General features: G+C 44.6%; 1 protein-coding gene across 1 annotated transcript in view; it reads left to right on the forward strand.

The window, feature by feature from the left end:
* The window catches only part of PLCG1 (phospholipase C gamma 1), a 1,097,362-nt gene that overhangs the window by 395,884 nt on the left and 685,324 nt on the right, over positions 1-16,154 (forward strand). The window contains exons 3-4 of the mRNA XM_069652272.1: positions 7,912-8,005; positions 10,329-10,376. Of these exons, the coding sequence (XP_069508373.1) occupies positions 7,912-8,005; positions 10,329-10,376 (142 nt within the window). The remainder of the gene's footprint in view (positions 1-7,911; positions 8,006-10,328; positions 10,377-16,154) is intronic.

Consider the following 16,154-nt stretch of genomic DNA (forward strand, 5'->3'; position numbering starts at 1 on the left):
ATGGGAAAATAAAATGGCAGCTGGACATAAGTCCACTAACACAGTCCATGTACTATAACATCATGAAACCACAACCAGGGGTTGGAGGACAAAGAAAATGTGAAGGTCATTACTTATCCAAGTATAATCTCTGCCAGAACGTCTTCGTCTGGCTTGGTCTGGCCAAGTACCACCAGTAAGGTACAGCAGCAAAGGGCCATTACTGAAGACAATTCATGCAGTAGCTGACTAATATTTTGAGAGGCGTCCATAGTAGAACCATGTTCCCAGCTTGCTCCAACACCAACGGACTACTGTAGAGCATCCATTCGCCCAAGCTTTTGCTTCCACTGCACCTACACCATTTTGAATCCAATCCCCAGAAAATGTAACACATCTACTGAATTTACCTATTCCTCTTACATTTTCTGCCTATTTGTTTTATTAATAACGTGTGCCTACAATATCAGACGGGCCAATGTGCTAGCCTGCCAGTACGCAGATTAGTTTCTCTGAAGTCTGATGTATCGTGGTTAGTTTTGGGTGCATCTAAAAAAAAAATTGTCAAGGCACTATTTTATTTTGCCAAATTATTTGTCAACATCGCCCAAAGTGACAATCGTGCATTCATCCATCACTGCATAACAGTAGTCAACTGATGTTTTTAGTCACAAATTCGAAAACTGTGTTTAACACAATTTATTTACTTTGGGTATGCCACTCAAGTTATCAATGTATCACTCTGGCACAGAAAATGCCCGACATGTTTCATTCCACAATCTGTAGAAGGACAAAGTCATGGTAATTCTTCAGGGGAAGCGCTGTGTGCAGGAAATTCCGCCAACGCTTTTTTGGGAAATGTAGATCTGTTAAAAACAAGTAATCTGACACTGCAATCCCTTCAAGAAAACCACAATTACCAATTGTAAATGACATCAGTGTTCCCTATTACTACTGACGTTACCAATATATTTAAATTTCTTTAAAAACTGACACCAAGAAGAATTTAATGTAAAACACCCAGTGTGTGCAAATCTAGTCGACCAGCACATAACCACTTCTGTGTACATGCCAATATTCTCAAAAGATATAAGCTAGGGGAGGAAAGGTAAACCAAAAGGGGGAACCCTGGACGTTGAAACTTTGATCCGGGCAGACTACAGAGGGGGTGGAGAGGGAAGGAAGAACTGAAATGTTGAAATGATGCATAACCATATTTGTTTTGTTACCACCCTGCCTTGGTTTTAAAATAAACATATGTAAAAAATAAGATATAAGCTAAACCTGAACAAGGACAAGATAGAAATTTTAGTATTTAGCAATGGTAAGAAAAAAGTCAACTATTCTTGGCCCTTTAATGGGGAAGAAATTGAGGTTGTGGACTAATTCTGCTACCTTAGTGCTGAATTTCCAGAGTAATGGGAAGTTGGAGAAGCATTTGGGGTGTGTTAGCTCGAAAGCCAGGACCAGGTCGAATGGGTTATTAAGATTCTGTCATAGATTTGGTGGGTGTATGCTGAGTAAAGCCATAGAGGTTTACAAGTGTAAGGTGGGTAGCCTGCTACTGTATGGTAGTGAATTATGGGGGAAGCACCAAGTGTAATAGGCTGGAGGTCATCTAAAATATGGTAATGAAATGGTTGACTGGTCTTCTGCCGGGAATCCCAAACTGTGCTTTGCGCCTGAAGTTGGGGATCACCAAGTTTGCTACACAGGCTAGGATAGGACATGGTGCTTTCTTTCTGAAGGTGTTGCAGGCAAAACCAAAGAATCATAATATGCAGTACATCTTAGCAGAAATGGTACACTCAAGTTTCTGTCCCAAGTTCAAGTGGTTTCAGGATGGCCTTACATTACTGCGGATAGGTGGGATTACGTCAATGAATATGTTAAGAGATCTCAGTAAAGCAGATCTGAAATCAAGGGTTAAAAGGGGGTTACTAAGTAAGGATCAGGCCGAGGAGTGGAGTGCGGTACATGCCTTGAATTCTCTTAGCCTGTTCTCTTCTCTGAGAAGTAGCTGTGAGCTTGGGGCGGTGTGTGCATTATCCTCTCTCCCAATTTTAGGCGTTGTATCCTACTGACACGTTTAAATGTGTGTTATGGCTCGTCCCTACAGCGCCTTGCTCACCTTTCATGGAGGGTTCCTTGGTGCATACGGGACCGTCCCCTTTGAGGTCCGTCCATGGCGACCCGTGTTTCCTCCCTGCCTCCGTCCTCTGGGGGCGAGTACGGGCAGGAGACCAGCAGCTGGTTTCCGTGCATGCGCTGTCCATGCTGTTTGTTGCGTTTGCCATGGCAGCCAAGGGGAAGTTCCTAAGCCTCGTTATGATATCAAAGCAATATAAGGGTACTCAACGCTGTAATCCACGTGTCACGACTTTCCCTGCTTTGTGGAATACTGACGCTCCGTTCTCTGTTCACCTGCTTCCTAGAGGCGTCCATCTGCTTCCCTGTCGCCAGCCTGTGCTCTTGGTCTGGCTCTGTTCCTTGTTTTTTCTCTTGTTTCTTTCAGCCTTCATTCTTTGTACCTTTCTGGGGCACCCACGCTGGCACCACATTAATATCGTGGGTGGTCCTTCCTGTAGTGCTGGAAGAGGAATCCTGGCTTCTAGCTGCGTCTTCATCCTCGGACCCGGGGTCGGGGGTTAACTTCCGAACCATACTGCATCAGGACCATGGAGCGCTGGAGCCCAGGGTAACCTGGATCACAGACGACCAAGACACACAGGCATTCCGGATTCCATAGCATATAGGTCTTGGACATATATATATATATATAATTTTCCGGGGCAATGGATTCTTCAACCATTTTTGCAGAATCCAGGTTGCTGAATCCACGGGCAGGGCCAGCCTTAGCTGTGCAGCACTGAGGTGAGGGAAAACCATTTGGCACAGGTGAAGGCTCGGGGGATGGTGCCCCTAGCAGCTGCTCTCTATTTAGTGTTTAACTCCCTGCTCCACCATGGCAGCGGGGAGTTAATCACTTCAATAGAGCACCGCTGCTAAAGCAGCATGGGGCAGCCTTTCAAAGGCTGCCCCATGCTCGTTTAGCATTGGTGCCCTATTCAGATGAAAAGCACCTGCTCCGGTGCCGTAGTGCCCGGTGCCAGCACGAAAGCGGAATGCATTTCCTTTCAATATGGCACCTTCCCCCGCCATGCCAGCTCGGGGGAGCCTTTGATGGAACCCCCTGAGCTGGCGCAGCATGGGGGCTAATATGGCGCCCCGGGCGACCGCCCAGGGCTCATAGGCTTAAAACCGGCCCTGCCACGGGCCACCAATTGACTGCACAGCAAACACTGAGTCAGTGACAGCGTTGGTCATTCTATATCCTTTGTTCGCTGTGCTGAGCCAGGAAGTAGAGTACGCTGCGGTGAGGAATTTCATGTAAGTAGGTAATGGGGGGGTGGGGAGGTCTATGGCAGAGTGTGGGTTTGGGGTCAGGGCATTTGGGGTGTGGTGGAGGTAGATAGTCAGGGGCCTCAGACTGGTTTGGCCTTGGGGCGGGTACATAAGGTGGCAGAGCTCTCCATTTAGTGTACAGACAGAAAGGAACTGGGTTGCTTATATCGGGTAAACACCACTTTAGTGAGTAGAGCCAGGAACTGGCGGTGGGGGAGGGTCGATGTAAAGAAATTCGATGGGTGGGACCATGGGAGAGGGATTTGGTGAGCAGGATTCAATGGGTGGGGGATTCGCTTAACTGTGAATTGATTGAATCGCATAGAACCAAGGAAACTGTTAGTGATACTGTCAATGCTATTTTCCAATAAAAGAATAAAGAGGCGGGGGAGTGAAATTACAGACTTTTTAATGTAGCACTTGTCTCCTCTACGCAGCTCTTGTTGCAGTGGAGATGCTTACATTGCGATGCGTTTCTCCACTTCCACAGCATGCTTCACAAAATGCGATTTATTAAGAAGAGTAAACACTCCCCACCCATACCGGGTTATGCAGAAGAATTTAAGAAGGTTTTATCCACTTCTCACTGTTTAGAGTCTCACCTTAAAAGTGCTTAACAAATAAAATTCCAGAAATATGAACATGGTTTCAAAAGGTAGTGGAATTAATAATGTATTAGTTTCCACTCACCTTGTCCACCTCTGCTTTTCTGCTGCATTTGATCTTGGGGAATTAGGCTCATGGTGCTTTGTTTGTGGTTAGAGCACTTGAAAAGCAGTCTTAGGGGCTAGCTGATGCTCATTGAGTAGTTTCACATACATTTAAATCTGTTTTAGCCCTGTTTTAGGTGCTTTTGTGGCGGGCATAAAGTGTTTTTTGCAATTGTTTTCTGCCTAGCTGGTGGTTTTCTGTGGGGTTTATTTTGTGTTTTTGTTGGCTCCCACCAGTTTAGTGAGCTGGTCTGCATCTAGGTTGTGCAGCCTTTGTGGTGTAGTCCTTTGTTTCTGGATGTTTTACTCTCCCCACCCTAACCCTTACAATTGGCTGAAGCAGTTGGGTATCTATTTGTCCGTTTGATTCTCCATGGTCCGTGCCACACCTGTGACTGGAACAGCTGTTTTTCAGAGGCCCTTCCACTGCAACCCCTTCAGCTAAGGGCCCGATGCAAAGGGCATGTCCAGGCCGTGTTTGCCCGTGTTTGCCTAGGAAGCCTGCATCCGTCAACCAGCAGCGACTGATAAGGTAAACGGGGTGTAGGTAGGGGGTACAGCCATTACTGTACTCCATTAACTACCCCACCGTCTCATTACCCAATACCCTACTCCCCAGGCACTCAGACTAATTGTTGTTTATCAGCCATAATGAGCATCTACCCCACTTGTATAAGGTAGCCTTCTTATTCTAGCCTCAATGTGTAAGATTACCATACTTTGCATCAAGTTAATTGGATTAGTCAGCCACAGTTTACATTTTTGGCAGTTATGGATGGGGTAGAATTGTGAATATTGGCTTGCATCACATCTAGACAGAACTGTGAGGATTAGCCCGTGTCACATCTAGACAGAATTGTGAATATTGGCTTGTGTCACATCAAGACAGAACTGTGAAGATTAGCCTGTGTCACTTCTTGAGAGAATTGTGAATATTAGCTTGCGTCGCAGTATTACACTACAGGCAGTCTTCCCGCAAACAAATCATTTGCGAGCAGACAACACACATCCTGCGTCACATCTAGATAGAACTGTGAATATTAGCTTGGGTCACATCTAGACAGAATTGTGAAGATTAGCTCGTGTCGCATCTAGACAGAATTGTGAACATTCGCTTGTGTCACATCTGGAAGGAATTGTGAAGATTAGCTTGTGTCACATATAGACAGAATTGTGAAGATTAGCTTGTGTCACATATAGACAGAATTGTGAAGATTAGCATGCATCACATCTAGATTGATTTGCGGATATCAGCATGCATCCCATCTAGATAGTGATGCCTCTAACCAACCCTTCTAATACAAAAACGCCCCCCACTGCGTACACCTCTCAAACTCTGAACTAAACACAACCTTAACTCTAAAGCACAACAAACCACACGCAGTTCGCTACACCGCAACAACAAAACAAACCACACATAGCCTTGCACAACAGCACATGAAGTCTACCAACTGAAAACATACCTAAGCTCAGCGAACGGTGTAAACCAAACTGAAGCTGCCAACAGCACATCACAGGTCTCTTGCTCCTTCTCCCGCTCAGTCCTATGAACTTAACCTACCCTCTTGCTTTTCTGATCTGCCAGAGCGCCAGGGGACCTTTTTGGTGGTGACAGTGCGCAGTATAAATATCCTTTAACATAAAATAACAGTGGGTGATGTTTGAGCGCAGATCCTCTTTTTCGAATAGCTGCTTTTAACCATGTGACCTGGAGCCGCTTGGGTCTAGGAACCGAAACTCCCTGGCTATTGATGTTAAAAACCTGTACAGAAATAGATAAATGACAATGCAGGAAAAGACGGCTCTGACGTACTTGAAACCCTTGTTGGATATCAAATGTCAACACCCCCTGAACCTTTCCACTGAAATCTAGTAGTGCTTGCAACGCTGGTTCTAGGAAGGCGAGTGTCTGCTGCGAGGCTGGTTTAGCAAGTTGCAGTGTGTGCCGGAAACAGAATGCCTCGCCATTTGTTACACGGACCCCAGGTGCACACCACAAGGTGCATTCATTGCAGTTGTTCATATTTTTTTTCATACGCTGTTCTGATACTGCAGAGTTTGTAGTACTGTTTGTGTCTTCTTGACATGTTGGATCATAAACATGCCCAATGAAATCTGAAAAAGGAAATCGAGTTTAATCATGATTAATTTAGCATTTATATATAGTGTTGAGTACACAGGGTATTGGCTATTGGCACTTAATTAAATCTACTCTTGCTACTGTTCTCAAGCGCCTGTAAGCATAAGCTCACAACTCCCATCAGTTCTAGCCCAAAAACCTGGCGAGCTACGTTGCAAAATCCTGCCTTGCTCAATGGGGCAGATTTTCTTTTCTTTTTTTTTTTTTTTTTACTTCAGAAGAACCAAGGGCTGAGTCAGCCTTGCTGGGATTGATGGTTGTAGGTTAGGTACAGATGTTTGCTGAAGGTGCTTTCCCCGCTGAGCTATCTTCGTAGCTTTTAATCAAATAAGAGATATCAAGTGGAACTTTTTAATTTGAACTAGACCAAAGGCTTGCCAAGCCTTTCTGCTCTTACAATTACAGTACCCCTGATGGGAACGGCTGATGCTATCAGTTCACATGTTATGTTATGTTATGTTAAAGGTACTTATATAGCGCACCGTCACCAACGGAGTTGGTCCCCAGGCCCTCTGGCGGATCTGTAAACAGGAAGGACGGGTAGGGTTAGTCGGGAGGAGGGGAGCAGGAGAGTGGGAGAAGTGATGTGCTGTTGGCAGCTTCAGCTCGGTATACACCGAGTGCTGGGCGTTGGTGCTAGTATCGGATCGGGCGAGACCTCGAGTGCTGTATGTGATGTTGATGCGGTGTGGTAAAGTGCGTGCTGATTGCTGGGAGAGAGATGGTTGTGTGGCTTTGTGTGGTCTAAGTATGCAGAAGACTGAGGGTTGGGTTAGTGGGGTCTGTATCCTGATTCAGGTACTTCTGATTCCGTTAGAGTTGTATCCCTGTGAGTTGGGTTGATGCTGGTTCCTTGTGGGCGGACTCGCTTTGTTGGTGCTGCGCTGACCCCGCTGTATCATAGTGAGTATTGTTTGGATTGATAGGTGCGTCTGAACCTTTTGTTCGGGTGTGGGACTGGGTTGGTAATATCTATTCTCTTGTTATCTAGTGTGACACATCTAATGTGCGTGTACTACCCATTTACAGTATAGAAGCCAGTCCGACAAGGTCACTCGATTTGCTGTGCATGTCCTTCACTGAAGTCCTGTCAAAAACAAACATTGGCAAAGCCAACAGTTTTGTTTTGTGTTTAAGTATTAGGGCTTTGCCAAGCCCTGCTATTAGATGCCCAGGTACTCGCACCATTTTGCACCTGCTACCTTCAATGGCTAGTAAATACCACTACGGCAGTGCCTGGCAAGTGCTTTTCCCATGCCTACACAAACGCCAAAACTGTTGGGAGTTCCAATGCTTGTTAATTATTCGAAATTGGTTATCGTTGCTGTATCAAATTATGCACTTTGCTTTAGTTGTGTTAGCCTCTTACCCTATTCTTTTTGCATGAATGTTGTTTTAAATGGCATTATGTAGAGTGTGCCCCCCAAATGCGTTCTGTTCTTCAATGGCCGCTACCATGACCCTCTTTTGTCCCTTGTACTCTTCCTCTTGTAGGGCGGTTTATTCGAAACAATGCAGTAGTAAGAAGTATGGGGCCTTCTCTGGGGTCATTGTGATGCCCATGTTCTCAGATGCCTACATGCCTGGCATATCATACGATCATCTGGTGCAGCAGGAACAGCCACTTGTGCCATTTTAGTGTTGATGGTAACCCGCTTTGTTCTTTTTTGCTCACAGCCATGTCTGAGGATGAAGTCAGCATGTGGATCAAAGGGCTGAACTGGCTTGTGGCCGATACCCTGAAGGCAACAACCCCGCTGCAGATTGAGAGGTAAGGCAAACGTGCTTCCAGGGATTTTCCAAGCCTCCTAACTGCTTTCGGATTACCCCTTCCCTGCAGAAACAAGGAAATCCTACATATTTTCTGAAGCTTTTACAGTCCCTTTGTATTCATGATCTGTTTGCATTGAAAGTGCAACAAAATATGTTTTTTGCATAGGGTTTTTTTATAGACTCGCCACCAATGCATGCTTTTGCAAGCATATTTCCAAATTGTCTGGTTTCTTTTTTGGCGTTCCTTATTTGAGGTACACACTGCTAAAAAAAAAAAGTGAAAATTGAATCTGGTAAACTCAACATATTCACTTTCTGAAACGGGATAAACGTATCGATGACTTTGGTGTGTGCATTATAGGTGAATGCTGAAAACCCTGGGCCGATCTGGAGAAGGCATTAACATACACACACGCTTGCACCACTCATGTTCTCCTGGATACTTCTGGTCATGCCCCTGACATACAGTCTGATTAATAAAGCACATTACATTCTTGGGAGAAAAAACGTAAGAACTTTTTGATACAGGGAGATAAGGTTTCTACTGTGAGGTCAAAAGTCCTAGCCTGCAACTCTGGCAAAGGGACCCTTGTGATTTATGCATTGTCCCTGACTGGTTTCTCACCTTTTCCATGATTGGTGCTAATCTGAGGATTCATAGAGGGTGCACATCCTGTTCATGTGCCCTGAGAGAGCCTCTCTGGCTCCAGCAACGACATTGTCCCATCGGCTCCCATCTGTGTCTCAGAATGTCGGAGTGATGGCGAGTGCATGAGCCGCTGAATGATGTCATGTTGAATGTTATGCCTGGAGCAGGGTGAACTTTCTGCTAGTGTCAGTAAGACTTGCGCTGGATGAGTTGAGGATGTACCCTTGTCTTTCCTGTGTACTTCCCTGTAACTCTGACCTTGTAACTGCAGACTTGTAACAGAGGACCTGTACCTGTATTACTTGGAAGGGACCTCAATAACGAAGCACCCTTCCCGCCGGCAATCCGTCTCCATCATCTTCCTGACCTCCATCTTCATAGAGTTGACATGTTACCTTTGTTGCACTGTTTTACATGACTGGCTAGGAGTGCCACACCTGTTGGCGGGAGATTACATAATTCTAGTTAGGTTACTGTATGTAGTGCAAGAAAAGCACTACAGAGCACCTTATAAAGTCCAGTACAGTGTAGTACACCCAGAACCGGTTGCCTATGTGTATGTGGATGCAAAACAAATGGTGACTTGCTCAGTGCTTTCCTTACCTGACTTGATTGTTGCCAGATAGTCAAGCAAGCCACTCCTGCATGGACATGGATGAAACTTGGGTAACCACATACGCATGTTTCTTGTCTGAGCCCCTTTTGCTGGGTCAGGGTTGCGTATGCTTGGACGAAGCCAGCATGAAAGAGAGTCTAGAGATTTGACCAGGAATACACTTCCCAACACAAAGGATGGGAGAATGCATGCGAAGTGTGAATATCACAGTCCCAAGTGATTGGCTGGCTACCAAAAGTTTGAATGGCTGTACCTCTAAGATTGAAGGCAGAGTTTCCCACATCTTCCAAACTCCCGTAAGGAGAGCGTGTCCGCCATTATGTTGTTGCTGGCTGAGACAAATCCTTGTGCTTAAAGAGGATGTCTCGACCGAAGGATCATTTTCTACCCCTGCAAGACCATTCTTGCCAGTGAACGCCTTCCAGTGCCAGACAAGAATCATGCAACAGTGCCTTGTTGCCTTGACCTGATGGGTCCAACTGAGTCATTCACTCTGCCAAATCCCATCCTCCAAAAGCCTGTATCGTGAGACCACCATATGCGTAAACTGAGGCACCGAGGCAGGGACACTCAAGCAAGGGAGCAGCAGTAACGAGACAGACCGACACATATGGGATTGCTACGCTTGTGGGTTACACACTTTGCACATAAACATGATCCCTGGCAATACAAACTAAACTTCTGCTCACACGGCAATCCTACTTCACAGCACTTACTTTAAATATTTACTGGGTTAGATCAGTATTATAGTTAAATTGAGGGCTGTGAAGTAGTGGGAGTTAAAGGTATGGTGGGGGTGTTGTGCAGGAGAAAAAGTGTGAGTAGCAGAAAGAGTGAGGATTAAAAGCACCTATTAGGGCATTGACTTCCCACCTTAATGTCGAATAACATTTTATCATCACAGGCAAATAGATTGACAGTTCAGCATGATGGTGGCAGAAGAACCTTTGGTTCTTCTTCAGAATTGTGGTGCTTGAAAAATGATAATTTGTAACAATTGTCCAGAGGCTCTGTTGGCAAGAGTGTGTGACTCCAAATAATATGTCTTCTCTCTAGATGGCTGCGGAAGCAATTCTACTCACTGGACCGGAACAGGGAAGACAAGTAAGTCCAATCTGGCGTGTGAGTCTGCTCTGTGTGCGTGGCTATCGATTTGGAACAGAGGTGGAATCATTTGGTGTGTGCTCCAAGTTAGGGTGGAGAATGCAATAGTTGTTTAGCGCTGGGTGGCCTGCAGAAATGTAATGATGCCTTAATTGAGTCCGGTGTGCTTCTTGGCGCTCGTTGTAGCAGGGGTCATAATTTTGGTTTCCAACCGACAGCCTTTAGTGATCCCTTCGCTTCAATCACAAATTCCATTTAGCACAGGTCTTCTTTCAACAAACTAATGTAACCCTCTTGCTGCCTTTTGTGTGAAATCTGTTTGTGAGCCTGGTCCATAATGCATTTGTAACAATCGGAGGCTTGAAAGCCAGTAAAATGCTTAAGGTCTGAGATGGTCACCCTACTTGGAGTAGTTATGTCTTTTACAGTTCTTTGTGTATGAGGTCCGTTGTTTTCATTTATGTAGCCACTAAATACTATTTTCACATATTGACTGCCTGCCTTATCCCATCTTGCAGACTAGGAGCTTTAGAGTTTGTTTACTTTAGCTGGCATTTAAGGAGGGAGGGGCACGGTCTCAAAGCACCCTTGATTCAGCTGACTCAGTAGCTTTTCTGTGATCCGTTTGAATGCAGCCCCCTTATGCTCCGCTAGCCACCCCATTGTTTCCTTGGAGCAGCGCTGTCACCACCTAGTATCTGCTTCTACATCTCGTGATGTCTGCTCTGCTGACTTCTGGGAGCTCATCCCAGCTACCTTGTTATACCCACGCTGTTCCCCGCTGCCTGGGCCATCTTTGACCCGCTGTCTGGGCCATCTTGGCCCCCTCTACCCCATTTCCCGGCAGAAGCTCACCCATCTCCTTGCGGCAACCACATCATCTCTACATTTGCTCCGCCACCTCCAGCCGGTTTCGCCATCGGATCGGATCCCAGCAGTAACCCAGCTAAATTCTATTTTAGAATCGGTAATAGGAAGTGAGCAATGCTCTCACACCCAGAAACATCCCAGTGTTTCATCTCTCTGCACAGCCTGTTCAGTGATTCATAGAGATATGGTCCCTTCACAGCAGCCTCTTGTGCAGCATCCCATGACAGCGCATTTCTTTTCCATCTGGTAAAAAGCCCCTGCACTATGATGACCAGATGACTTCATGTCACAGGACACCACTTTCCAGGTCTAACCTTCCTTCCCTTTTACAGGTCCTTGTTAAAGGCTGCTTAGCTGCTGTTTGTTTAATTAAGCAACACTACTAAATCAGAATATATCATGTGCATATAAGACCAGATGATGCAGGGGTGGTAGAAACATGGACCAGGACAGTAAGGCATGATCTAGGAATGGGATAGTGGAGAAAGTTCTACGTTTTAGATTGAAGGGGTGAGGGATTACTGCTGTGGAGATGTCGTAGAGAGGTTGGGGGAGAGGAGACCCGGGACATGTGGTGGCATTGAATGCTATGCGAGTGGTTCTTCATAAAGGAGGAGAGCTGGAGGGTTGGAATTAAATAGAGATGGAGTGCCGAGAGGAAGAGCATTCCAGAGAAAGGGAGCGAGAAGAGCAGAAATGAGTGAGTGCAAGGCGTACAAGAGGTGACAAGGACATGAGCCGAGGGGGAGAGTAGAAATTGATATGGGCTGATGGGTACGGTGGGGCAACTCTGCATTTAGTTTTGAAGATGATGAGAATGAGTTTATACTTTGCCCTCTGTCTCATAGATAGCCAGCCTAACTGAGGACAGGCTGGCGAGGTGAAGGTGAAGCAGAGGTGGTTGAATAGTGTACGCACAGCAAGTTGAGGATTTATTCGAGAAATAAAAAAGCATAGTTGGGAAGGCAATAGAGTAGACTCGTACAGTAATCAGATCGAGAGTGTACCAAAGAGGAGATTAGTTCTTTGCAGTGTTGAAGAGAAGATGTCTTATTTTTCTGATGTTGAGGAAATTAACTGGGCTGCAGTGACAGGTTTGGAATTGTAGAGCAAGAAGTTGTGACATGGGTTAAAGACGACACCAAGGTTGTGAACAGAAGCTTAATAGGGAAGTGGGGGAGAGGGAGAGATAGCCTGTTCAGCTGGAAAGTAGAGCACTTCAGTCCTAGTGGAGTTGAGCATAAGCGAGTGAGATGCCATCCAGTATATGATGCCAAAGAGACCGTTAGACATTTTTTACCATACCATAGAATAGATAAGGAGGGAGAGGAGAAGATCTGACTGTCATAAGCGAAGAGTTGATAGCCGAAGCCATATATCAAGGTGTCGAGAGCAGCGGTATAATGAGTGAAGAGAAGTGGACCCAGGATTGACCCTTCGGAACACCAGCAGTAAGGGGGGGTGATTGGACAGGTAAGGCTGTTCCAGGGCACCCCGATGTGTCTCGGAGCAAGATATGAAGCAAATCAAGCTCCCTTTCCTTCAAAATTCCTTCATTATTATGGGATGACGCCCCCTTTCTGAAGGTGATACCCTAACTGTTAAGGAAAAGTCAGTCAAGTAGCTTTTATTCGACTTAGTCATTTTCCGCAAACATGTTAAGGAAGGGGATGGGATGCAAAGGTTTAGAACTTGAAAAAGTGGTGTCCCTTTACATATAGGTCCATCCACTTTAGCACAGGCTTATGATTGTGTTCCCTCAATTTTCTGCTCCTACCCATGCAGGACTTGGAATCATTTGATGATAACGTTATACTGAAGGCATGTTGTGGGGATGGAGAGGTAGTTCTCTCCATCTCGCTGTCCGAGCATGTTTGTAATTATTGCCACTGTCAGTGTCAGCCCGAGGCATGAAGGCAACGTAGTATTGCAATTGCTAAATTTATATGACATGTTAGTAATCTGATCTTAACGCAAGGTGCTGATGCTTTGGGGTTTAGGTCAGTACTTCTGCTTATGGATGGTGATAAAGCAACTGTCTAGAGTGCATTGGTCTACCTAGCAGCCATGTGGCTTTGTGGCATAAACCCCTTCTGTGTTGACCTGTCCAAAACCCATGGAGGTAGTGTGGTGAGGTATGAGACATAATCGCAAATGATGGCAGCTGTCTGCAGCTGAAACACTTTACACATCATTGATCTTGGCCATGCATCTATTGTCAGCTGTGGCCCAGTTAAGGACAAGTTCATTATGAAGGGGGATAAGGTCATGAGAAAGGAGTGAAGCAGGCACAGAATGACCCTTGGGCAGGGGAATTAGATTCCCTGAAATTCTGGGCTATGTTGACTTGACTTCGCTTACCTAGGAAACGGATGATAAATTGGGCCTTTTGTATTTTCTTGGGGTGTTGCAGACATCCTGTATTCCGGCAAGTTAAACATAAAGACCTGTCTGTGTTTTCTGCTGATGTGGCTAGAATGCTGCTATGTGAGTCACCACATTCCTGGGAATTCCACAAGCCTTGTCGTAGATAAAACCCCCAGAAAAGCTGTTTCACAGCTGTTTGTTGGGTCACTGAGCGGCAGAGGGACACATGCAGGTTGCCAGAGTGGTGCTGTAAATTCCCAAAACAATATTTTGACTTTTGTGCAGGGTCTGGGAAACACACTTTAATTATAAAGCAAACTGCTTTTCATTATTTACTGTTTCAAAACCAGTTCATATGATATTGATATTAATTTTTACATCAAATTGATATTAAAAAAAAGTTGGGTGGGGGGGAAGTGTGTATATATATGAATTAATTTATATATCAAAAAAGATTTTTTGTATTGACTTTTATATAGATTTTTATATTAAAAATATTACTTATGTTAATTTTACAAGCATGTTTATATTAAAACGATATCATCATTGTTTGATATAATTTTCTGCTTCCTATCACCTCAGGGCAGAACCCCTCTGTTACATCATCACTGCATCACTTTGCAAAACCCTAGATTCACAGTCCCTGTCTTCAGAGCTCACTTCGCTCTGTGCTCAACCAAGCAACACGGTTGCCCGCTGGTCCAATCTTTATATAGATTTTATATAAAATGTATATTCACTTATAGCAAATAATATAGAATGTATACCCACTTTATATAAAATATACATTTGATATAAAAACTATATAAAAAAGTATATCCTTTTTATATCAAATTTATATTAAGTTTATATCAAAGCCTATCAAAAGAGGGAGGGACTAAGAATGTAAACAGGGGGCGTGCCTACCTGTCAACATTTTAAATGAAAGAAAAGGGGGCTCTCTCTACTACTTATCGCATGCAAAAAGAAATGACCCATCCATCAGGACCTTTGCATAGCATCAGTAACTATTTGGAATAAGCAAAAACTCAATTTTATTTTCCTGAAAGATTCAAGAAATCAAGCTCACAGATGAGCCAGAAGAGGACAGAAGCATACTAAAAACGCACCTACCTCTCCAACTGCTGTGAAGCGCAGTGTTGATGCTTCATTTTGGGATAGGACGCCAAGCCCAACACGTTTTTTTCAGTTTTGGCTTTTAGCTGGTGCTAAAGTACCCACTAATAATCCAAATCTATTGTATTGGAGTACAGCTAGGGAGAAATGGCATATGAGAAGGGACACAAAGCTTGTAGGCGTTGTTTAGTTCTTTACCAACCCATTGACTGCCTGCGGCCATGCTAATACCTATGGCCATTTTCACCCATTTCCAGCCCCTGTCCGCCCATAATACATCCTCCTGGGATCTCTTTGAGCTAGCTTTAATAAGCCTTACCATCAAACTTTGTGCTCGGAGTGCCTGCCAGTGTTTTCTCAAAGCAGTCTTCGGAGAGCTAATGACTTAATTAGCACTGTAAACGCAATACTGGTGTAATTAAAAAGTTTTAACCAGGTCTACTTTCATCCACTCCATTTATCAGAACTATGCATGTCTTTCACTGAAGTCCTCTTAATAACAAGTATTTTTCGTTTTTATTTTGTATTTATTAAGCGCTTTACGTCAAAGGGCTGTACAAATCCTCACGTCACAGTACATCTAATGAGAATTCAATAACAAATAACCAAGGAAACGAAAGGAGATGAGTTTTGAGAGCAGCACAAACAAGATAATATGAAGAAATAGAGCGTAGACAGAGTGGGAGCTCGTTCCAATGAAAGGAGGCCAGTAAGAATAATGAACAAAATTGGGACCAGGCACTGGGTGGAAGAGGGACAGCTAAAAGAAAAAGGGACTGGGAACGAAGAGAGCGAGAGGGAGAATAGAAGGAGATCAAGGAAGAAAAAGATAGAGGGGAGAGGTTGTGAAGGGATTTAAAGTCCATACAGAAAAAATGTAATTTGGATGGGAGTGAAAGGATAGCCAGCCTAGCGAAGATGGCCAGGGAGCGATGAAGTGAAAGGGCGAAAGAGAAAAAAGACCAGTAGAAGAATTGAAAATAGACTTGAGAGGTAAGAGGTGAGGCTGGGATGCCAAACCGAATACAGGAACTAGAATAGACGAGAAAAGATGAGGGAAGAAATTAATAGCTTGGCAGAACTGAAAGTAAGAAAGGGCTGGGCCTTTACAAATGTTAAAAAGCTGGGCTCAACAAGAGCGTGAAAGTAGGGAGATATGAAGAGAAAAGGAAAAGTCTAAGTGAAGACAAAGATTGTGAGCAGAAGAAGATGGGGAGAAGGGGGAAAGGAATTGGATGGGGGTGGTACGGTTGGGGGAATAGTGACATCAGGAAAGAAAATAACTTCAGTCTTGGAAGGATTAAGAACAAGGTAATGATCAGACATCCAAGACTTATGGCCAAGAGACATGAAGTTAAGATAAAGTGAATGGAGGAAGAGGATAAAAGTTGGGCGTCATTAGCATAGAAACGGTGAAACAACCCA

The sequence above is a fragment of the Ambystoma mexicanum genome, chromosome 3p (genome assembly GCF_040938575.1).
Source record: "Ambystoma mexicanum isolate Mex_15411 chromosome 3p, UKY_AmexF1_1, whole genome shotgun sequence".
NCBI lineage: Eukaryota > Metazoa > Chordata > Amphibia > Caudata > Ambystomatidae > Ambystoma > Ambystoma mexicanum.